The sequence below is a fragment of the Dromaius novaehollandiae genome, chromosome 12 (genome assembly GCF_036370855.1).
Source record: "Dromaius novaehollandiae isolate bDroNov1 chromosome 12, bDroNov1.hap1, whole genome shotgun sequence".
Classification (NCBI taxonomy): Eukaryota; Metazoa; Chordata; class Aves; order Casuariiformes; family Dromaiidae; genus Dromaius; species Dromaius novaehollandiae.
Genome location: NC_088109.1, coordinates 12,445,909 through 12,470,159, shown reverse-complemented (window position 1 = coordinate 12,470,159; position 24,251 = coordinate 12,445,909). Strand labels below are relative to the sequence as shown.

Genomic DNA, 24,251 nt, shown 5'->3' with positions numbered 1-24,251 from the left:
CCCGTACAGGACTGGCAAGGGCTGCAAATCCCTGGGAACCTGCAAACCGCCCTGCAAGCACTAACGAGAGCAAAGAGAAACCCCCCGAAGGCCACCTGCAGCCTCCCCTCCAACGCGCGTGGGCTGCCTCTGCCCAGCTGCAGCCTGTCCGGCAGAAAGCCCTTCTGGTGGCCCTGCTGGGCAGCCAGCTTGCAGCCCTCTCCCGGGCAGCGATGCAGGGCTTGGGGGCACAGGGCAAGCCTGCCTCTCCCCAGCAGGAGACCAGCAGAGCCACGAGCCTGGCTGGGGCCCGTCTCTGGCTTTGGGGTGCCCATCACCTGCCCAGTGTGATGAGCCCAGGTTAATTTGACCTGGGAATGGTAAAGAAGCAGAGAGGCATCGCAGCTCTGTATTGAAGGGAGACAGGATTTGTGGCGCATTCGCCTGGACTCCTGCAGCTGCAGCAAATCCCCTCTGCATATACTTTTTCGGACTATGTTCAGAGATTTTATTTACATTTTCATTTATTTAATAAAATTGTGACATTCACATCCAGAAGATGAGCCGCAGAGGGGACACAGTTCTGCAGCATGCTCGGCCGTGGCGCGTTCAGCCTGGGAGCAGCTAACGCCGTGCTGGGGGCCAGCCGAGAGCTCCCGCCGGGACCGGGGCCGGGGCCAGGGCCAGGGCCAGGGCCAGGGCCAGGGCCGGCGCGGCTGAGAATGCGCCGGTGCGAGCAGCGCCGCAGCCAGGAGGGCTGGGGGCCGCGCCGGAGGCGAGCTGCCGCCTAGCAGTGGCACCACTTAAGTAAACTCCTTGCGGACAAGACTTTTTATTACCAAAGAGTGAGAGACTCAGATGCGTAATTCAAACTCCCTGAGCCACTGCAATTCCCTGCCTAGAGGTGAGAAGCCTCCTCCATTTCCCCTGCATGCTGGAGTAACGCGATATATTTTCTACAGCCGCGGTCACCTCTGTCTGTGCATTAACGTAGCAGTTGAAATCCAGCTCCAGTATTTTACTAGTTAAACAGTTACAAAAGGACAGAAGCATGAGCATTAGGATTCCTGCTGAATAACGTGAATAGCAAATGGTGTTGGATTTGCACTAGCTTTCTGCCAGCAACAGGACGTGCTGGGACGGGACCAAGACAGAGCCCCAAGAGTGCCCAAGGCGCTACAGCCGTGCCCGCTGTAGCGGGGCCTCGGTGCTGCGCTCTGGGGGCTGTTTCATCGGCTCCTTATGGTGGTGAGGGTTGGGTGTGCACGGCCGAACATGTCGGAAACCCCAGAAGGTCCTTTATTGCACTGCCCTCCCAACAGAGCAGCTGCAAGGCCTCCAAAATCTCCAGGGATAAGTGCAAGTGCAAATCATTTTGCCTAGATATTGACCTAGTAACATCCCTGCCACCTCGTGTACGAATGCAGAAACTCTTCCAGTTACAGATAGTATCTGCATTAACACACTTTGAAGAATTTAAGATGAATCTTTGCTGCTTAAAACCTAACTCATCTGCCCTTTGAGGTTTTATTTTGCTTCTTGAGTGTTTAGGGCCATCTCCTACTGAAAAAGGAAAAAAAGTGAAATTCCTGTGGTCTTCAAAGAGATCAGAACTGAGCCTCCAAGGTCTTCACCATCTCTCTGGACATTATCAAGTGTTCATCAGGGCAAAACCTGGAACTCACAGAAATAGGAAGAAAAAGCAAAAGAGTAAGTCCCTCTTGCTCTGCATCATCCCATATCACGATCCCCTTCCCCAAAGGAAAAAATAATCATTGCACAGAGGACTCTAAATTACTAGATTTTAATAGCCATTTAAATCCTTTGTATACAGCAGTCTGCAGCATATGAGAAACCACGTAGCTATCCAACAACTTTTTCTGGCTTTTACCATGTAAAACTATCAGCATTTTTTTTTCATCAACTCCTGTAGTAGAAACAATAACCAAGCAACTGACGGCAACGTTTTAGTTTTCTAGAAGAATGCCACTTCTTCTCTTACAAAAAGAGCAGAGAAACTAACAGGGAGTTTCAAATACATACACAGTTCATAGTATCCTGGAAAAATAGTGAGAAGATGGCTCTCAGAAATACAAGCTTACACATACAGTCTACTGGAGAGTCTCTAGAAAATACCAGGTGCTGATACCCAAGGAGAGTCTCTAAAGGGACCGCATGGTGACAGACGTCCAACGACCTCCTCCCGCTTGCCTTCATGAGGACCACACGTGGCTTCACCCTCCGCCAAATGCACGTAACGCCTGAGACCAGAAACCAGGTTTCTCATCCAGGTCACATGGCAGGATTAGCTACAAGTGTCCAGCGGCTAATGTGGGGAGAGGCAGCGAGGAGCTGCATCTGGAGGGGGATTAACGCAGCAGAATTAGTCTCTAGAAGGTGCCTCACAGGCTGCAAAGCGTAACTTGTCTGGATTTTTCCCTTTTGGTATATAATTTCACTTGGTTAGGTGTTATAAATCATCAAAAGGAAACACTACCAAATTTTACTTTTCCACACCACTATACTTTAAAATGCATCACACATGAGCCTGAGACATCTGCTAACAATTCACATTGGCTAAGGACTATGCGAGCCCATACCGCGCTCTGCTATTCTTTCACTTTTCTCTTTACCCTGGGATCTGTTACACGTGTTTTCAATGACGTTATCATTCACAGAATTCATGGAATTCATTAAGTTCATTATTTACATCAAAATGTTCAGCAGCGCACCGCAATAGAAAAGAGCTGAGACAAGAGTTGGCCCTGGCGCTAACCCAAAGGTGCTCCCTCCTCCCTCGCACCTCTCTCCACGGTGTTATTGCTCACTCAGGCCCCACGTCTAAGAGACTGAACAGCTCCAGGAGTTTTTGTTCCACTTGTTTGCACAACTGTTCTGAAACTGCTGTCTTGACGCTGAGTTTTTACAATACGCAGGTTTCACACCGGAGGAAACCACCCCCCCTTACGAGGTCGGGCGGCACGCGGACGCCGTTATTCTAGACTGTTAAGGCATTACATATACACAGGAGCTGCTCAGGGATTTAAAAAATCCACTCGCCAGAAGTGTAAACATTTTGGACATACAGTCATTTTACTTTCACACATGAAATTTTCGGGGGGGGGGGTTCTGCATAAATCATAAGTTAATGAGCTACACAAACAGCACGTTAGCAAATGCCTGGAACATTAGGATTCTCTTACAACAAGATCGCATGCAACGCAGCAGAGTCTAAGGAGCAGAAATATTGTAAGTCGCAGTCCAGGACGTTTCTTCCTTCCTACGCACTTATGTATTTTAGATAAATGTCACTAACAACTATGTGCCGGTAACTTAGATAGCATGGGCTGCATAAAGGGCTTCAGCACATTGCATGGCTAGCGTTTTGTGATTTCGGGTAATTTCTACTTTATGTATAAGTAGAAAATATAGTGATTCTGTTCCCATTTTTGTCTACATGTAGGTTGTTCAATGATCCCTAGGTCCCCGTGTGTCGGTAGTGCTATAGACTTATGCATCAGTGATTTTGCCTTCCTCAGGGACTTTGGCACATTCACCGTGATTTGTACAAGATCCCTGAGAACTTATCAACGCGTCAGTACTTTACAACGGAAAACACGTGGCTGCGGTGCCGGGCTCCCCGCGGAGCTCACGCTTGCTTCTTGTTGTTCTCTGTGCTGTGCAGCAGCGCCAGGAACTCGAGCAAGAGCTTCGCCGTCTTCCTGGGCCTCTCCACCACCACCGAGTGCCCACAGTTCTCCAGGATATACACGTGACAGTCGGGAATGGCCTTTGCTAAAACGTCAGCTCCAGAAACATCCAGGACCTGAACGACGGGGGAGAAAAGAAAAACCAGTAGCTGTTTACAGGCAGACCTCAGTTTTATCGTCCGTTGTGGGAATCCCAGCGGGACCACCTCTGCGAATCCACGTGAGTGGCTGAGCGCCGGGACACGCTCCTGCCTCCCGCCGCGGGCTCGTGCGCCCTGCACCCTTGCAGCCCTCGTTCCCCCTTCCCCGCCTGCCGCGGGGCCCGAAAGCGGGTGCTTTTCTGCACTTACATGCATGGTTGCATCCTGCCTCTCCCCCCCCTCCCCAAGATCTCCCTGCTCCTCCCCCCTTGACTATCCTTACATACAAACGTGGAAAAAGAGACCAAAGCCCCATGCTTTTACCTTGCCGCCGGCCCACGGACTAGCGCGTTTCTCCCTAGTTGCCAACACAACTCGCTTTCCTGCTGGCCATCCCTCTCCCGAGCCCACGACTGCCACTGCGCCCGAGCGCTGGCTCCGCCAGCACCTGCCCTTCTCCTGCCCACCAGCCCCAGGCAATTCCCAGCAGCTAAACCTCAGCCTGCTTCTCTCCCCATCTCCCCTTGGGTTGTCTCTCCTCTTTCCTTCCAGCCTCCCCAAGCCATCCTCCGGGGTGGGTGGAGGGGTCCCGTGAGCCGACTTGCTGCAGAGCACCACACATGCGCAGGCAAAGCGCGCACGGCTGCGCGTGGAGATGGAGATGCGCTCCCGGTCCTCCCTCCGAGGAGGCCGAGCGGGGGGGGAGCAGGCAAGGCATGGGACGGCTGCGTACCTGGTCCTGCTTTCCCCAGATGACCTGCGTTGGCGCTTTGATCTTGTTCATGTTCTCATGGAGGGAGTGTCTGGACTTTTCGTCCGCGATTTCTAGAAATACTTGTGTGCACAGAAGGAGAATTAGTCTTCCACGAGAAGGATGCTTTCCCCTTCCACACAGGGGACGACCCCTGTCCGCGTTCCCCGGGCAGGCTCTCAGCAACGGCTGTGGGAACCAGCCCGAGGAAGAGGAGCCCACAGGAAGGGGAGGCCACGGTGGGAGAGCCCAGCAGCGCAGTCTTCGCAAAGGTCTCATTCTGCACCACCGTCAGGCTCCAGTACAGAGAGATCCTCCTCCAGCCCCATCTCTTCACAGGTATTAGCACTAATTAAACTAACTTGGAGGATGAGGGTGAAGCAGCAGCCCCACCACCTCCATAGGGGTTCATGGGTTGCTACCAGGGATTAAGGTGCTTCCCCAAATCTATTCATGTTCCTCCCCATTCCCAGCACCGAGAACACGGGAGCCGGGGTGAGGAGGTCTGCTGGGGACGGGGGCACCGGGGACCTGCCCTCTCTGAAGCCCTTGAGATAGGGCTCACACGCCTGGCAAGGCCGGTTCTGGCAACACACTTACGTTTCCGGTAGAAATCGTTGTGCGGGATGCGAACGTCAACGAGGCCCTGCAGGATCTGCGAAGGGAGCAAAGGGAAACCGTTGGAGCCCCGTGCTGGGAGAGCCGAGAGGGTGGCGCGGCCGGGACCGGGACCGCGCCACTGCCACCGGCACGTGCCTTGCACAACGGGGCCCCAGTGCAAGCTCGGTCGGAGGCACCTCTCGATAGGAGGCTGCTGGAACAGCACTTGAGTAACACGTATTTCAATAACCACTATTTCAGTCTTCCGTAATGGCAGACTGAAATTTTCCAAGGCCAGCGGTACGCCCCTAGCAGACTGTCTTAGGAATGACTGTGCTTTTCTTCCTTTTTTCACTCTTTTGCCAAAAAGTGGTCCTGGCATTACCTTACATTTTTTCATATCCTCCAATCTGCTCATCCCAGACTTCCTAAGGAAAATCAGCTTAATAGCAAGCCCCTTGCCAAGTTCCTCTCGCCCCACAATGAGGCAATTAACATTTCCATTACTTCTGCTAAAAAAGCAACAAACAATCCCCCTCCAGACCGGACAATAGCCTTCTTATTTATTTATTTAATGTTTCCTGCCAGCCATATTTACTAAAAACACTTCTACTTCCCAGCTAGGTGCCAGCGGACTTGCATGCCTCACACATGGAAACTTCGGCTAGCGCTGCTGGGCTGCAGCGGGAAAAGTGAGATTAGAGGGAAAGTTTTCTGAGCCACGGAGATACTGGAAGGATGAGGAAATCCCTACGGGGGTCCCCTAGGCTGTGTGCTGCAGACAGACACACAGCAATCCCTGGCCCAGGAGGACAGCAGGGACCTTGGTCTCTCCCCCTCCATTCCCACCGGCGTTTCTGTGGGTGAAACGAGTGCTGACAGGGAGCAGAGGCCCCTGCCAGAGAGAACTGCTGTCAAGAAATATCCTTTTGAACAAGCTCTGCTTTTAAGCAGAAACCTAGAGAGGCCAAAAACACACGGATCTCTTAATACTCTCAAAACACTACTAAAACTAGAGCCAGACTAAGGTCCCCGAGTTACCACCTCCACAGGAACGCTTGCCTGTTTAATAAAACTGAAACCCGCCATAAATAACAAGCACTCGACGGATCCAGTTTCGCTGATGCTCAGAAGGCTGCAAAGGAATTGTCCTCACTCCCTTCGAAAGCCCCTTCCCACAGCCGCTCCCGGCCAAGCCGGAGCCGCCGGCAGCGAGACGACCAGCTCGGGTTTCTCACCTGCTGGGGCACCTTAAAGCGAACGTAGGAGCAGAGCTTCAGCATATCCGCCATCTCTTCGGGCGTCGAGGGAATTAGCGGGATCCTGTCGATGCGTTCGGACTCCTGCAGCTCCCGCAGCTGCTTAATGAATTTGGTGTCGTTCGAACTTGGCAGGCCTGAGGCAACGAACATGCACGTGCAAGCGCTGAAACCCCGCAGGGACCCCGACGGTCCCCGCAGACAGAGTTCGGGTCCTGCCCCCCCCCCGCTTGCTCACCCGTTTAACAAAGAAAGGGGGCAAAAAATCGGTGCATGCAACAGTCTCAGTATTTACCCAGTGACAACCCAGTCCTCCCTGCTAAGCCAAGTCCTGACACCGCCGTGCCCAGTGGTTTGATGCAACACAGATGTGCTCTACGTATTTCTGCCGAGCGGGGAAAGATCTTGTAGCAGCTTAACCTCAAAGCTCTTCATAAAGCCCCCACCAAGGTTACACTTGCAATAACACGGGAAGAGCCAGCCAAAACCTCTCCCAGGAAGGAAAAAATCTCGTCGCTGCAGAGCGGCACAGGCGGTAACTAGGTAACGTTTCGTTTTGCTTCATCACTTATTGCAGAACCCTGCTTTCCTCGCATGGGACGGGAAGGAGCCGTCGCAACGACGAGGAGGTAGCAAAGCCCTCCCTGACAGAAAGCACCCTGCAAGACCTGTGTCCCACTTGCTGCGTTTCATCCACAGGCTCCCCCTGACGTGCCGGGCCAGGCGCCAGGCCAGGAGACGGAGGTGACGGAGAGGGGAGCGCCGCGCGGGCGCACGAACCTCCCACTGATCTGGGCATGGCCCCAAAGCACTCTTCCCACGCAGAGTGCCCAACTGCGAGAGGACCTCGTTCTCTGGGTCCTGCACCCCCCAGCAGCAGTAACGCTGTTTGCACTGGCTTTAAGGCCAATTGGGGCTCTCACGGAGGTACATCAAGATCCGACCAAACTTCACTGCCTGGGTTCCTTCTCCAGAACTGACAGACTACAAATGTGCCATGGTAAAACATCTGCCACTCCAAGAGAGACAAGCATTTTCTTCAAGACCATGGGCTATCCCATCTCCCCTAGTCTCAGCTCTAAGCATGGGTTCAGGCACAAAAGGGAGGACTCCAAAGCCCTGGAGAACAGCAGCCAGGACAAGCCCGTGATTTCCTCCCAGGTGCCCCACGCCCTAGAACTGTGCACCGCCAGAGGTCCTGGGATTATACACACACAGTATTTTAAAACGCGCTACTTAGCATGCAAAGTCTATTTTGCAGTCGGCATCGCACTGGGCTTTTGCATGAACTCCTGCTTGCTCTTTCCACATTCGGTCTTTCGTGTATTACGCACCTGCAGGACATATAAGGGTCAGGCTGCAAATCTCGTCGGGGTACAGAGCGGCATAAACTCCGGCGACGTTTCCTCCCATTGAAGTGCCAACCAGATGAAAGGGCCTTCTGTTCAGCTTGAGGCACTCAACAAACTGCAGCAGAAGCAGAACGGAGCACTGTTGGGCAAGGGGAAGCCTCGGCATGGGGTCGTTAGCGAAAGTAAGTGCAAAAACTGGAGACGGGTGGTTCTGGTGCAGGCCTGGATAAGGCAGTGGGAGGGGGGGACATGCCTGGGGCAGGGGGCTCATGGGGCTTAGCCTTTCCCAGCAGAGCATTGCTTAGTCCCAGTGCAGCGTTAGCGCCTTCCAGTCACGCACAGCGAGGGGGTGAAAACCGCCCCACGGAGCAGGGAAAGCTGGCTGGGGCTCCAAGGCACCCCGGGCTGAAGCTGTGTAACCACACATCGCCTGATCTGACACCAGGAGATGGGGCTGGGGCATGTCGGGCAGAAGCCCACTCCCGGCCAGGGCTGGGCTGTGGCTGGGAACGCTGCAGGAACGCCTCCAAGGAAAGCACAGCTGCCCCTGGAGAGCCTCAAGCTGCTCCTCGAACCCGCGGGAGCAACGGCAGCCCGGGGCCGGGAAGGGCTCTGCTGGGCATGTCCTGCCCGTGTGGCTCAGTCCCAAAAGGGTCCCCAGGGCATTGCAAGGTCTCCATGACACACGTTGCACCGCTGGAAGCAGCCAACTAAACCCCCAAATGCACGTGTCATTCCCCAGACAGAGCCCAAACGAGACGGGGATCCCTGTCACAAGGAGCTGAGCAGACAACGGAGGAGACCTCCTGCCGCACGTGCACCAGAGCCCGAGGAGAGCCACCGATGCCCACGTACTCCATGCGCCGTGCTACGCACAGCATCTGCAACGCTCTCAAGCAGAAAAATGCACCATCTTCAAACACAAGGTGGTGGCAGAAGGCCGTTGTAGAGCGAGCATCTGCTTCATTCCTCTCCTGGTTTCACCCCTCCTTCCAGCCACAAGTCTCTTCACGGTTAAGGGGGAGAATAGCTTTCTAGGAGCTGGGAAAGCCCCCAATGCCCGGTTTGGTCTTGCCACCTTTCTCTCTCTGCCAGAGCAGCTCTGCTTCCTGGGCCTGAGTAGGGGAGGTCCAGTGCTCCCACAGCAAGGGAGCCCACCCTCATGCAGGTGTAAAAGCATTAATTTACATAAAAATCCAGGCCCACACATGCTGCATCAGGTAGGAAGCTAAGCAACAGGGCATCAAGGAGAAGGCACATCTGGAAGCCACTCTGGTGACAATACTGAAGACAGCAAGCAAAAACCTTGGCACTTTCTGCAGAGCTGAAGATTCAGTCCTACTTATCAGCTGCAGCATGAGAAGAAAGTGAGAGACCTCCTTTCACTGCTGGTGGTGGGAAAAGATCGTGTGAAACAAGGAGGACTGAAGACATGCATGTTTGCATATGGTTACCCTAGGAGAAGGAGGGACACAGCACTTTCCCCTACACAAACACACAGGGACCTTGTTGGTCTAGTCATACACCCTACACGGTGTATTTGTGTGTTGCTAAGCCATTGCACTGCTGAAAACAGGGACCCATTTTACACTCTGTGCTCCCAAGCACAGAAGAGCTCCCCTCTCACGCAATGCTCCCCCCCTTTATGAGTGTGTTTGTTTCTGGGATACTAATTCCAGCTATAATTTGCACATATGGCTTTCTGGTGATCAAACTGAAAAATTCAGGTGTGCCTCAAGCATTAAGGATGTGCTGGCTAATCAGTCACATATTTTGAGTGCAGCCCTTGAAGGAGTAACGGGTCATTTTCCAAAGCCTTGCAAACTCCACGTCCTTCTGCAGAATGCTGCAGTCCAGCTTGGTAAGAAAGAAAAGAGGAGAGAGGTGCACACAAACCGTAGCAGGGCACAGCTCAAAAGGAATTAATGCAGGGCACAAACAGCCAAACTCTCACCAGGGCAGCAAAGCAGGACACCACCTGCACCTGCAGGTTTCAGGAGAATGAAGCAACAACTTCTCAGATGCCACATCTACATGGCACCAGCCCACAACACCTGACCTTTGCCCAGGGCACAGCAAGGTTTCGCTCTACTTCAGAGAGTTAAAGCAGCCCCATCGTTCTTGGTACACGGTGCAAAGGTAAACACGAAGAGTAAGACGAGACTACTGCCGGGGCTTTACCTGGTGTATTCTTTTAGCTTGCCCGCTAATGGAGTAATCGTCTAACGATGACCGGGTTGTACCTTCATGACCAGGCATGTCAACACACACCAAGTGCAGATTCTTTGGGAGGAACTGCAGAAACAAAACACAGGCAGTTAGACCAAAGGGAAACTGCTGTGAAAACCAAGGGAGGAAGGAAGGACACTGGAGATTACAGGTGGCAAAAGAGGTCTCACTTTCCTCCTAGAAGCCCTTGGTTACTCTTGCACCAGAATAAATCAGCTCATACACCAAGGATGAAACGATGAGAAACCACGGGCAAGACTCATTTCCCATGAAGGAGGCAGAAGATTTGCTGAAGATTTGCACGTAACAGGGATGAAAAGGATCCAACAATGAGGACAGAGCTGAGGAGGGTTTCTCTAGCACATTAAAATGATCTTCCCAGACTGTACCCATGCAGCATGCAGCCATTCCACCCCCACACCACCACCAAACCCAGCTAAGTACCAACGGGAGAGAAATGGAGTCCCACCTTGACTATAGACAGCCACATGTCTTTGTGGGCTGAGAACCCATGTAACATCAGGATAGATGGTCGGTATCCAGGTCTCCCTCTACAGGAATAACAAAACTGATAGTCATCGTAGTTTGCATATCTAACCTGCATACCCAAGGCTCGACGCCAGTACCTGGAAACAAAGAGAAAATAACACCACTGAGCAGGGCGCAATGGGACAGTGGGAATACAAACCAGGTGACAGGGCCAAACTCAGCTGCAGATATGCTAGTTACCTAAGGCCAGTTAGCCAGTTCACGCTGGCTTTGTCATGGTTTCACTGGGACTAATTCTGAGCATCTGGTTACCAGACCAGACTGTTTGCTTACAGGTGATGGCTCGTGGAGGCACTCTGTTTGTTAAAAAGTTGCAAAAAAATACCCCAAATAACCAAGGTGCAATATATCCTTAAAGCAGTGGAAATGGGCCAAAATGACAACCCTAGAGCTGAAGACCCCTGACATCTGATAGAAGGAATAAGGCTCAAGAGAGAACGGTAGCACACATAGGAAAGGCAGTGTGCAGGACAGGGAGGCCAAGGGAGGGCCCTTGTTCCAGGTAAGACCAAGGCGCAGGCACAGTTACTCTGTGCTTTCCATAAGGTCAAAAGTAAGGCTTGTCAGGATACTGCACAACTACTGGGCTACTCCTGATTGCCAAGACCCTGGCAAATACTTCTAGACACAATAACAGAATTTATTTGAGACACAGCAGCAAGGTCACCAACACTGTGTTGGGCTGTCCTAGCTCTCTGCCCACTCAAAGCTTATGCATACTGCAATCCTCTTTTATCTTAATCCCTTTTTTGAGGGAGTTAGCAGGGCTTAAGTAGCATCCAGGCTCGGTGTTGGTCCTACACAGAGAGGTGAATTTCTCCCTGAATGAGTAAGGGACTTAAGAGTGTTCGCCTCAGAGACACCGGTGTAAACCACTGATGGGCAAGTTGATAACATTTTTAGCAACTGATCCTGATGGATCAATTCAGGAGAAGGCAAAATAATCTGTGCAAAGCTGAATTGATCCCTCGCGAGGTGTTAACATGCTTAGCCGTGGCAGCTAAACTGATTAACTGGTTAAGACAGAAGAGGACAGACCTACTGCTTGGGGTCACTGGGGCAGCCGCTGATGTCACGCGCTGCCCAGAGAAGCATTAGCAGCGAAGGAGGGGAAGGACGCGGCCAGCTACAGAGGACCCAAAGAGACCCGTGCACTAAGCAGACACACACCCGGCAGGGGGAGGTTTGTGGACGGAGGAGCTGCTGCGGCCAGCAGGACAGACCACCCCTCTGCAGGCTCACAGGGAGCGGGGCGAGAAGAAAGGCCTCCCCCAAGGAGGAAACGCAAAGATTTCGCAAAAAAAGGGCAGATTCAAAAAGAAGCAAATGGAAAAGAAAGACAAATCTTCTCTTATCACCAGATGTCTCTTAAGAAAAGAGGTGTGCATGCACATAAAACAGAGTGTGTCATTCCCATAACAGATCCAAACGCTCCCAACAAACGCTGTAAGAAAGGTGCAGACACTCGCTTTCTGCTTACATAGTCCCTCTCTCAGCCTAACACAGACAGACCTGCACACGCTGTGTTTTCACTTAGGCCCTAATTCACTGCCGTAGAGGACAACATTATGGGTTCTTCTCTTACCTCCTACTCAACCTGACTCCCAAAAGCTCCCTGGCATCGGCTCCTTTCACCTCATTTTCTCTGTTTTGCAATCCTGGCTCATGTGTCTCCGAAGGCTTCACTCCAACCACACTCAGAGTTTAGTCTTGCAAAAAAACCGCCTGTCACTTGCAAAAACAGCAACGTCTGGACCTCCGTCCTGTCCGCTACAAACAGGCTCTCGTGACACAAGCAGTGACTGCTGGCACCCGGGCCGACCAGCCTGAGCACAGCCAGGGAGGTGCTGAGGTTTTAACAATGCAGGAGAAACCCAATTCTCTTTCCTTCGTAAAACAGAAAATGGGATGAAGAAGCATCTCAGCAGCAGCCCTGTAGCAGGCTTTGGGACCATCTGCTTTCACCGGCAGGATGATGGTCTCCCTCACGGGCCCCGGTGCGATGCACAGCGGGAAGAAACGCCTCACGCAGGTTTAGTTGCCTGGCTTTAATCACATCCTCCACCCCGTCTGTCAGTTCCCAAATACTTGGATGACAAGGTTACTAATAAATGCTCCGTTAGAAAAACGAGCTTAATCAAACTGCCGTGCCCGCATGGCGGGCGGGTTTCCGCGCTCCGCTCGGGCTCCAGTCTCTTGCGGGAGGGCGCTTTGCTTTGGAAACACGGGCCGTGGCACCCCACGCACAGAGCCAGGTGCAGTTGTCCCCTGACCTCTGAAGGGAGCCTAATTTCAGCTTTCGCCTGGGCTGAGCCACGAAATGAAAACCAACAGGATGCTCGTCGCTACTGAGGCTGCCGGGCACCCGCCGCCCTGCCGCCGCCACGGTCGGGCTCCGCGAGGCTGAGGCCGCAGGAGTCGTCACCCAAAACACCACCGCTTTTCCCAGGGATGGCCCCTTCCCTGGGGAGGAACAGCCCAGGAATGTGCAGAGATGCCACCAGGGCCTGTGCCACCTCCCCGGCGCACCGCCCTCTCCCTGGTCCCTCGGAGGGGCTGGCCACCCGCTCCCACCTCAACTTTTCTGGCCCCATGGTTCGTCTCTCTCCCCAGAGCATTTTTGCTCCAGACTGCTGCTGCTGGGAGACAACGGGAACCCCTCTGGCACGGCACGGCACGGCACGGCACAGCCAGCAGTGCCCCAGGCATCCCGCGCCCGGGCCACTCGGGGAAGGCAGCAGCCCAGGAGCCGAAACAAGGTGGCCCCTATAGACATAAAACCCTGGAGCGAAAGTACAATAAGGATGTTCCAGTTTTCTCTCGCAGAAACACGCAGAGCTGCAGCCAGCCGGCGTCCCCCGGGATCCCTGCCCTGCCTGCCCCTCTTGCAGAGCCAGCGGCCCCCCCAGCGCTGGCACGGCGTGCCTCGCCCCGGAGCGGCCGGCCAGCCTTCGGGGCGCTTTCCACGGCACCGTCCCACCACACCGGCCCACCCTGCAAAGCACTTCAAACGCCTGTGTCGGTGACTTCTTTCCAAATGCTGGAAGAAGCCACCGTGCTGGGTGCCGGGGCCGGCGAGCGCCAGCGCTAACTCACTTACCAGTAGTAGATCCTGATCAGCGCTGAGGGCCACAGGAGAAAGGAGGCCACGAAGGCCAGGATGGGGATGGCCAGGGTGCCTCCGGCTATCACGAACATGTTGAGCACGTCGAGGTCCATGGCGCCGTCCCGGGCCGGCCCCACCTGCGCGCGTATCGTGGAGGATCAGGTGGGAGGTGAAGCACGGGGGCGACGACGGGGCACCGCTCAGGCCCCCGCCGCCCGCAGGGGAGCGACCGCGAGGTGCAGAACACGCCGCTCAGCAGCGCAGTGAAGCGTCTTTCCGTTTTATTGGGGTTATTTCTTTGGGATGCTTAATGCACCTAATCACTGCGCTCGTGTCCTGGCGCTGCTCAAACCGGCAGGAGAGAGAAGGAAGGCAGCAGCCTGGCAGAGCCTCTTCTGGCTGCGAGCCCTCGTCCCAGACCCCCTCGTCCCCGTCCCCAGGCCACGCTGGACCTCCCAAGTCCTCGTTCCTGCGCTGGGGGGGTTGCTGCTGTTGTAATACACAGGTCCTGTCTCGGCTCCCCAGCACCTTCATACAAAAGCTCTTAATGGTGTTGCATGCTCAAGGGCAGCTCGCACCCGCTCTGCGGGCGCAGCCCTGCACGCAGCGCCCTGCTCACCGCCCAGCTCTCCCAGCCTCCGAGAGCAGGGACGTGTGTCTCATTAAGGGATTAAACCCTGTCACGCACACACCTCCCTTAACTCCTGATGTTAACCAACTTACGCCTCACCACGTCCTCAACACTACCTCTTCTGCCAAACCTACTCACACAACAAAACGTTTCCAGTGCCTGGTCTCCCACCACCCACCTCTCTCCCCCCTGACATCCCCACCAAATTTCTCAACGTCAGTATAGACAGACCTACTCCTGTTTCATTTGAGAGCCATACTAATATATCATGCTGTGAAGCAGAAACCAAATCACCACAGATACTGCTGATGCTGCAGTATTAGCTCATATATGACCAAGATGGAAAGTTTAGAGCAACTCTAGAGCTACAGGAAAAACCAACATCTAGGTTTTCCCTCTCTCCAGGGAAAAAAAGAATAATTGAAATCTGAGGAATACTGTAAATGTTCACACTAGACACCTCCTTACTAAAACTAAATATCATTTACTTCTTTAAGCCTCAAAAACATACTATGATTTATTTAATTAACATTTTGAAGAAAGATCTTCCTTCTCTGTGCAGGTTGTTCACAAACAAAGATTTTGTGCAGCAAATACACCTTGTATTCGGAAGCAGGGTTGCACTGCACAGTAATGTACCTGAGAGCATAATCACAGAAAATAGACATTAACATTTTTGACCTGTAACAAAAGGAAGGTTGTATCCAGGACAAAATATGGGAGAAACACAGACCCTCTCCCCTCACTTCTTTCTAAAAGTTTCCATGAGTTTTTGGATCATCTTATCTCTGTCAGTGCCCAGTCAATCCAAAGGAAAAGCCCTGAATTCACCTTCTCCTTTAAGCAAAGAGGGATGTCCCTGGCTCCTTGACTTGGAAACCAAAGCAACAAGGAGAAAGCCTTCAAAAGGCACAGCTTACCTTCTGGCGATCCCTCTTCCTCTCGGTGCAGGTCCTGCTCACTATGGGCAGTAATGGTGCTCAGAAAAAATCACTGGAACAGAAAAAAGGCAAAATTAAACTCCTGTTTTTATTCCTTTCAGGTGCTATAGCTGAGAGGGACGACAAGTTTTGGATACTTAAGCCACCAGCTTCCCTTCAAGACGCATCATATTTATCCTCTGACCAACCTTTCCCCTCTTTATAGTCGTTCCTGCAATAAAGCAAAATTGTTCCAAGTAGGAACAAAGTGCAAGCTGACATCCCAGACAAAGTGAAAACAAGCTGAGTGCACAAAAGCTCTCCAAGGAGATAGAAATCATCCACTTAAAATGCACTATGTACTCATGCCCATGCCCTGGGAAAACTCACAGCAGCGGCTCAACTGAAACAAGGGAGCAGAAGCGAAGGAAATGGGGATCATAACTGCTTAAAATGGTTACAGTTATTAAAACAAAGTGTGTTAACTAAGCTCCTTCCCATTCCCTTCCTGTTTGCCTTAAATTTCTTTCTCCAGAGCTGTTCAGTGCTCCAAAGTCCTTGTATAAATTGGGCTGCAATGTGGCGCAGTCACAGGAAATTATTACAAACCCAGAAAGATGCTGGGCTGAATTTGGTAGCAGCTTTTGTCAAGCTGCAGAAAGCCGTGGGAGGATCAGGGCACCCCACTGCAGGCGGGCCGGCGCTGGAAGAGGCTGACGGGCTCTTGGAGAGGTTCCCCCGCACGGCGACCGGGCGGGCGGCGATGCCACAGCCGCTGGGAGCTCCTGCGCACTGCCTCCCGCCACCGCCCCGCGGGGCCCGGCCGCTCTCGTGCACCGCGTGCTGCGTGGGGGCTGTGCGCCCGGCCAGCCCGGCACCCCCGGGGCGCCCTGGTCGGTCCTGCGGGGATGCTGCGTGCCGCGAGGATGCTGCACACCCTGAGGATGCTGAATGCCGCGGGGATGCTGCACGCCCCGAGGATGCTGTGTGCCCTGAGGATGCTGTGTGCCCCAAGGATGCTGCGCGCCCCAAGGATGCTGCGCGGGCGCTGGCGAGCAGGGCGGTGAAGCGCAGGCGCTCCAGCTGCCGCGCTGCTGCACCCGCTTTCCGCTTCCGTGGAGCAACTCTGCCGATTTCCATGGTTACCCCCGGCTCACGCTGTCGCCTCCTCCGTCCCCTGCCCCGGCAGACGCGGCACCACGCAGGGGGAGCAGCAAAGCGGCCCGGGGGATGGGCACGAGCGGCACCCACCAAGGGCCAGGCATGGCTGTACGCTAATGAGATGTCCTGGGCTTAAAAACAAAAGCAAGCAGCAGCCCCTTGGTTGCAGCCACGAGGCTTCGGCTCACAACTGATTAATCACCTGAAGGCACTGCGTGACCTGGAGACGTGCGCGGCAAGAGCAAAAGGCGCTAAGTAAAGCCAGTGTATCGCTACCGCTTTCTGGAAAGGGTCTCCAAGTGCCTCATAAATTAATGTGCTGATGCGGATTAGGCAAGGTGGCACTGGCAGCATGGGCGCCGTGCTGGCAAGGTCTGGCGCACTGGGGACTGGCCGCGGTGCACAGCTCGCATGGCCGGCAGCACCGGTCCCCAGCACTGCCGAGCAGCAATGCAGAAACGAGCTGCCACCCCGAGCGCCCGGCCACCGCCGGCAGCACTGCAGCAGCGAGCCCGAACCAGCGGCGGGCAGGCCGGGCTGCTGCAGGCCGCCGGGGAGGATGCTGCCAGCGAAGCCGCGTCAATATTTTCCTCTCGCAGGCAGCACGCGAGCTGGAGGAGACCCCAGGGCTGGACGCGGGGGGAGACACCGGTTTTGCATAAGGCCCCACATAAGATACCACAGCAGCAGCGGCGCGCAACGCAGTGTAAGGAACCACACAACCTGCATTTATCTCAGGAAAAAAAACACAAAAAGTAAACACCACCACGAACACTGAAACAGGCTCAGATCGTTGCCCAGGGAGACCGTGAGGCTTTCCAGGAGCACCGGCGCTCCTCGCACGGCACGGCACGGCACGGCACGGCACGGCACACCGTGGGGCCGGGGCGTGACGGCAGAGCCCTGCAGCCCCCTGCAAGGCCGGAAAGGATTTTTCAGGTCTCAGAAATCGCGACCGCGCGCATCGAGCAGCACGTCAAGGCCAGCATCGAGGCCAGCGGCCGGCACGGCGTCCCTGAGAAGCGGGGCGCTTCCCTGCGCCCTGGGCTTCGCCCGTGCCCCCCGGGCCCGAAGCAGGCAGCCTGTGCCTAACAGGCCAACAGGGCTTGAAACGCAGAAGGGTGGGAAGCTGAGAAGCACATCGGAGCCCACCTTAATTTTTTTGAAGAGTTTACGAAGCAGAAACGTCAACCAGTTTTAGATCCCCCAGCAGAAAGAGCCGGCTTTGGCGGACCTCAGCAGCAGCAGTGCCGAGCAGCCCCCAAAGCCCTGACTCGCACTGCCGACACCATACAGCAACCCGCTTCTCCCGCGAACCTCCTCCTCCTCCTCCTCCTCCTCCTCCTGCTCCCCAGGACCGCCAGCACCCACAGAGACAATCTCGACGCTAAGGGACGACATAGCTGGCGCTGCGATTTCTCAGGGGCTCTTTGCAGCGTGACCTTTTAGATGCCGGTCACAGTACAGCTACAAATTAAAATCTATTGATATTCAAAGATATCTGTCCATCAGCCAGCCAGCTATTATCAGCCTTAATCCAGCCTCTGGAGGACTGGAAGTAGGAAACGCGCCCTTTCACCTTTATTTATTTATAGATGGCAGAAATGAGATCATTATTTCTGGAGCGCCGCTTCATGAAACGCACGCCTCTGACCCACTTGTGCCTGCGCGGCCCCCGCCAGCGGTCCCCCCGCGCCACGGGGAGCGCGGAGACAAGCCGGCATTGCCACCCGCCAGCCGGCCCGGCCCACCCGCAGCAGAAAAGCATGGCTGGCAAGAGATGCCGGCTTAAATATTCCCAGCACATCCTCCCCATCGCTGCATGCATGCACGCACCAGAGGGGGTACCGCACATCCCACGTCACGAGGGTGTCGGGGCTCAGCGCCGCTGCACAGCTCCGAGGGTGGGGAAGCGCTGGCGAGGGCCGGGGTGGAGGGTGCCGGCCACCCGCCGCCGGAGCAATGGGGGCCCGCTCGGGCCTGGCCCCCGGGGTCTCCTCCCCGTGCATGCAGCCCCCCCCCCCCGCCCCGAGGCCCAGCGGCTCCGCACCGCCTAGCGCGCTCTCCTCGCAGGCGCCTGTTCCACCGGGATGCCGGCAATCGCCAATGAGCAGCGCCGAGAAGCAGCGCCGCTCTCCTCCCCCCCCCCGCCTTTTTTTGATTTTTAATGCAGATTAATTATGCTTATTTTAAATTTTTTTTCCTAATTTTTCCTTGCATTTCTGGGCGGCCTTCAACCCCCCCCCGCCGCCCGCAGCGGGTCACGCGTGCCCCCGCGTGCGCCCCGCCCGCGCCCGCGCCCAGCCCCGCCGCCCCGCGCCCCCCCCGCCCCGCCGCCACCGCCACCGCCCCTCGGGCCCCGCCGCCGCTGCCGCTCACCGAGCCGCGCCGCGCCGCGCCGCGCCGCCCCGGTGCCGAGCGAGGCGCCGCTGCGCCCGCCCCTCCGCCCCGCTGCCGGGCGGCTCCGCGGGGGCGCAGCCGAGCGCGCCGCCTGCGCGGGGGTGCGGCGGGGCTGCGGGAGGGACGCAGTGGGGCTGCAAGGGGGGTGCGATGGGGCTGCAAGGGGGGTGCAGGGGATGCAACGTGGGTGCAAGGGGGATACCGTGGGGCTGCAAGGGGGGGGGTGCGGGGGTTACAACACGGGTGCAAGGGGGGGCTGCAATGGGGATACAGTGGGGCTGCAAGGGGGGGATGAAGGGGCTACAACATGGGTGCAAGAGGGGTGCAAGGGGGGGATGCAATGGGGCTACAATGGGGCTGCAAGGAGGGATGAAGGGGCTACAACACGGGTGCGAGGGGACTGCAACAGGAGTGGGGGGGGCTGCAAGGTGGGGTTACAACAGGGCTGCAAAGGGGATACAGTAAGGGTGCGCCAGGGATGCGAGGAGAGATGCAAGAGGATATGACGGGGTGCGACAGGGTCACTCTGGGGATGCAAGGGAGGGTGTGAGGTGGCTGCAAGGGGGATACAACAGGTGCAGAGGTGAGGTGATGCAAGAGGGGTGCAACAGAGCTACACCACGGCTACAACGGGAGACATGGTGCAGCTGCCACAGCAGTACAACCGGGGTGCGGGGGGATGCAGCAGGGGACGTCAAAGGGGGTGTGACACAGCTGCGATGTGACTACGACTGAGGTGCAAGGGGGGGGATGCAAGGGACGTGCAAAAAGGGTGCGAAGGGGCTGCGACACAGCCCCAACAGGGATGTAAGGGAGCGATGCAAGGGGGCAAACAGCCAGGATGCTTGGGGGCATGCAACAGGGATAGGAGAAGGATAGATGGGGGGAACGCAATGCAGCTGCGACAGGGATGCAAGGGGGGGAGCAGCGCTCTGCCCCCCACAGGAGCCACACAGCCCCCCTTGCCCCAGGCCCCGGGCACTTCACCAAGCTAGGGCAAGGGGGTCCATCCCTCCCCCCGGCTGTGGGAAGTGCTGTGCTCACCTGCGAGCACAGACCTCCTCTGCATTTCCCATGAAAGAGCCCAAAGATTGTGATCAGAGCATCCTGCCAATGCTTTTACACCTGCACGAGGAGTCACCATCAGCCTGCGTTCAGGCTGCAGCCCTGCTTCCTCCGCTCTCTTCCCAGCAGGTGACATGACTTCCTAGCTGCATATCAACCTGCATTTAAAAGCTGCTTTATTTTTTTAAAAAACAGTCAACCCAAATCCCTTTGCTACAAACAAACGTATTGTGCTTCTCCCTGGGTCATATATCAGCCTGGGATGCACCTTGAAAATATGCCCAAAAATAGGAGAAAATTTTAATTAAGTTGGAAATAAGCTCAGCAAGAAAAGGCAGGTAAACTGGGTCAAACCCTCACGGCATCTGGAGAAGAGCAGGTCCCTGCAGCGTGGTGGGCTGACGAGCTGAGGGCACCGGTGCAGAGGGCTGCGCGGGGCAGAGGGCACTGCGATAACCAAAAGCTGTTGATAACAGGGCTGTCAGCAAAGAGTCATTAAACCAAGTAGGGGAGAGTTAAACCAGCCGTAATCTTGCTACGCCGCCAGCTCGAGAAAGTGTCACTAGCTCAGACTGAGGCTTTCACCCGACCCCGTCGAGCCAAGGTGCAGCTCTGCGCCAGCATTTTTGGTCCCGTTTAAAGAGACTCCCCGCGACCTTTGGCTGCCCAAGGACGAGCTCTGAGGGTGCAGTGAACAGATGCGTCAGATATTTCACAAGTTTTTAAACACTATTGCAGGCTCCGGGCCGACCTGCTACATGAAGGGCGGGTGCCAGGTCCTGCACGGAGGCTTCTGCTTTCTCATGACCGTGCCTGGGAAAACGGGTGCTGGGCAAGGCCGGAGGGACCCGGAGGTCTGTGGTGGAGCAGCAAACCTGGACCTTCTGGTGACAGCAGCAAGAAACGGCCCAGCGGAGGGGGCGAGGGCGCTGGGGCAGGAGCCGGGGGCTCTGCCAGTGGCACCCGCAGGCGATCAGGGCCACGGGGACCAAAGCGTGCCCGGGGCCGAAGGGAGGCAGGCGGCGGCGGGAGCAGGGGAGGCTCCTGCAGGGGAGGGCGCGGGGGCCTGGGGGCCCTGCACCATCGCTTCGGGATGGCTGCTGCACGCACGGCACCTGGCACACCCAAACCGGAGGCCAGCACCCGTAATAACCCACCCTGGTTATTTAATTCATCCTCCCTGTACCGAGACGCTGCTCGCGACACAGAGCTGCAGTGGCTGGCGAGGACGAGCCCCCACCGTGTCACCCGCCGTGACTGGCGGCATTTTGCGGTGAAACACCGGGTATTCCCCCCATCAGCCGCAAATCCCCCATCCCGGCAGCCGCGTGTACCCCCAGCACAGCAACGCAGCCGCGGTGCTGGGAGCAGTGTGGGGCAACTTCCTCGTGGTCCAGTTACAAACAACATGTTTTTAAATCAGAGCGGCCGCGTGATTTCAGCTGACAAGAGTCAGAGCTGGCTGTCCTGCGTCCTCAGAAGGCAGTCGGGGCGGCCAGCCCACAAACCATCGCATTTTGCATAAGGGCGTAATAATAATCCTGGGTCTATCCAGCCCTGGTCGGCTGCAGAGAACTGCCGCTCGGCTTTCCCCGAGCCGGGAGCAGCGCGGCTCCCCCAGATAAAAGGCTGCCACGTTATTTTCCGCTGATGGGTCACAAACCCCTGGAGAGTGCAGCGAGGTTTTTTGCAACACCAGCGAGCGACTGCACGCCACTTTGGCGAGGTGAGTCACGTCCCGGCGTGACCTGGCCCATCCGCCTCCAGCGAGGCAGGGCTGGCCCCGGGAAGGGTGCAGCCTGGCACGGTGCCGCCGGCGGGACCCGGGCACGGCCGCGGCGCCAGGGAGCCAGCGGGGACGGGGGAAGGCAGGCGCCCCGCGAGCATCCCCACCTCGGCAGCGCTGGGGGAGCCCGCATGGGACTGGGGTGCCCTGAGCAGAGCAAACTTTAATCACACGCAGCCACCAAAACTTGCCCTACGGGGCAGGAGTGAGTACTACTTTCGAAAGCAATGCATATATTATATGCGTTTTAATTACACCTTTAGCTGCTGACAATAAGGGTGCTCATACATCGTGCAAGAACTGCCTATTCGCTCCCTGCAGCATCCTTATGGATTTCCAGCTCCAAAGCCTGCTCTTTGTCATGCAGCGAAGGCCTCTGTAGCCACGGTTTCACTTCAGATTATCCCGTTTTCTCCTAAATCTCAGTTAAATGGCCTCATTCAAGGAACACACTGAAACATGATGAGGCGTTTTCCCTAGAACTGCTTTAGCCGTCAGGCCTCCTTCAGCAGTGCTGGTGTATTAAGTTTAAAAAGAAAAAAAAATAATCAGAATACTGTGCCAGTAAAGGAATTACTCCCCGGTGGTAATTCCTTACGGGGAACGAGCAACCTAGGGAATAATAAATAAAGACTGAGTATCAGATAAAGCTGTAATGATTCAAAGCAAACACTCGCTGCCTCATGCACCACGTATTTTTACCCTCACCTAATTCTCAGCTTCCGGAGGATCACGCCAGGACGGCTTTTATTGTCAGATTAACGTTAAAACACTTCCAGCATGACCGTATTTGGTTACAGCCTGATTTTGCACCCCAGCGGTACAACGCGGCTCGGGCGCTTCGTCACTCGTTAACCTGCAGGCCCAGGGGACAGCGCCCGGGCGGTCGGCCCGAGGGCCGGGCTGGGCCCCGGCGATCCCAAAGGTCGCCTAATTCACCCAAACTCACCCTTTCACACGCGCCGCGGCGGCTCCTTCCTGCTGTCGCGGAGGCTTCCTCCTCCAAGACGCCGCATGCCTGAGTGGCGCGAGAACGGCTGCGAGACACCCCAAATCGGCTGGACGCGTCCCCCAGGGCTCAGCGGCTTCGCTGCCGTTGTGCGAGACGCGGGGCAGCTGCGGGAAGCCGGTACCGCTCGTGCTTCACGTGCGGCACAGGCACGGGGGGAGCTGTGCGCCGAGATAAGGCAGCACGTGGAGGAGCATCGCCCCCGCGGGCCCCCCCTGTCCTCGTCCGCTCCCGAGGGCACCGCCGCCACACCTCCGATAACGCGCCGCCACGGAGGGGAAAGGGAAGCCTGCACCACCGCCGATAAGCGAGTCCTCCTCGGGGGACGCTGCAGCGGGGAGGCTGCATCACCGCGGGCTGAGGCGCCTCAGCAGCAGCAGCAAACATCTGCCTTCAACACCTCTCCGGGCGGCCAGGCGGGCCTAGTTGTTTTTGGCCGGGGGGGGGGGGGGGGGGGGGGGGGTTGGTGCCAGGGACCACCGCCGGATTGCACGAGCTCCAAGTTTTAATGGCTCGAGGGAGAGAGATTGCAGCGGTCACAAAGTGCCCGTCCCTCACCTCGCCTCTGCTGGGGGCACACGCAAGATCTGCAGATCCCGGCGCTGCTGCTTCCAATTGCCCAGCGCCTGCCCGTCCTTGGCTGCCCCCGGCTGAGACGCCGGCCCTCGGGGGCCGAACACGCACAGACGGTAGTGGCCTAGGAGCTTCCCACGTACCTAGTTTGAAGCAAGGCTATCTTTCCGTATAAAAAGACCTTTCAGATCATTTCCCAGTGTTTACCTTTCCCGTGCGGGGCCTGTCCTATCCAAGGACCGCTCGTTCAAGGTCCGGCGGGGAGAAAGCGCCGGTCTAGGAGGGGCCAGGCTCCCCCCGTCCCTTGGTGCTCGTTATCTCCGAGCGAAGGACAGGCTTCTCGGTCAAACAGCGAGGCCGACGTTCCTGCTGGCGAAACGTCTGGGTTAATTATCGAGTGCCCAGGCGGCTCCGCGGGGCAGCAGCTCTGCACAGTGCTGGCTGGGAGCAGTCACTCTAACTAACTCCATCTCTCACCAAAACTCACTCGCTGCGGGTGTCTCCGCGCTCGTGGCGCGCACCGGGTGGCCCAGCCAGCTGTGCTGGCTTCACAGCACGATATGCGTCTCGCTCCCTTCAGCCACATCACGTTTTTGGGGTTCGGTGAGACTCACCCACTGCCCAGAGCCGCGTGTTGCGCCAGCTCCAGCTGCAGCAGTTTAATTAATCCAGGCAGCGGCTCCCTGCCCGTGGACCCAGCACCGGCACCACGGGGGCCGGCGGCAGGTCTGAGGCAGCGTGGGGGCTCGGCACGACGGCTGTGGCGATGCAAAATGCCACTGTGTCCCCCCCGCAGCGGAGGCTTGGTGACTCGCTCAGCACGGATGAGCCCCTTCCCGTGCCAAGCCACGGCCGCCCCGGCAGCACGCGAAGGCAGGCGCTTTGCCGCGGGCGGGCGGACGCAGCCGCCCCACAGTCAGGCACCACCGCGGGCCCTGGGAAAGGCAGAAGTGAGTAATAGCGAGCAGTCTGGGAAACCGGAGAGGTCACCGCCTCCGTGCAGCCTTCCCAGCCACCGGTTCCCCCAGCAC

The 24,251-nt window shown here is 56.4% G+C and overlaps 1 protein-coding gene across 6 annotated transcripts; it reads right to left on the bottom strand.

Moving 5' to 3' along the window:
- Positions 1 to 1,767: 1,767 nt before the first annotated feature.
- On the bottom strand, positions 1,768 to 23,541 carry ABHD6 (abhydrolase domain containing 6, acylglycerol lipase). 6 transcript variants are annotated; one of them, XM_064518963.1, is made up of 10 exons: positions 23,428 to 23,541; positions 15,227 to 15,299; positions 13,670 to 13,812; positions 10,490 to 10,646; positions 9,973 to 10,086; positions 7,774 to 7,906; positions 6,419 to 6,576; positions 5,181 to 5,235; positions 4,563 to 4,663; positions 1,768 to 3,805 (listed from the first exon to the last, which is right to left on the bottom strand). In XM_064518963.1, the coding sequence occupies exons 3-10, from the start codon at positions 13,786 to 13,788 to the stop codon at positions 3,629 to 3,631; spliced, it is 1,014 nt and encodes a 337-aa protein (XP_064375033.1). In that variant the 5' UTR covers positions 13,789 to 13,812; positions 15,227 to 15,299; positions 23,428 to 23,541; the 3' UTR covers positions 1,768 to 3,628. The 6 variants fall into 6 exon arrangements, with proteins under 6 accessions (XP_064375033.1, XP_025952042.1, XP_064375032.1 ...); XM_026096257.2 differs by lacking the exon at positions 23,428 to 23,541 and adding an exon at positions 22,588 to 22,770; XM_064518962.1 differs by lacking the exon at positions 23,428 to 23,541 and adding an exon at positions 18,767 to 18,865.
- Positions 23,542 to 24,251: the final 710 nt, after the last annotated feature.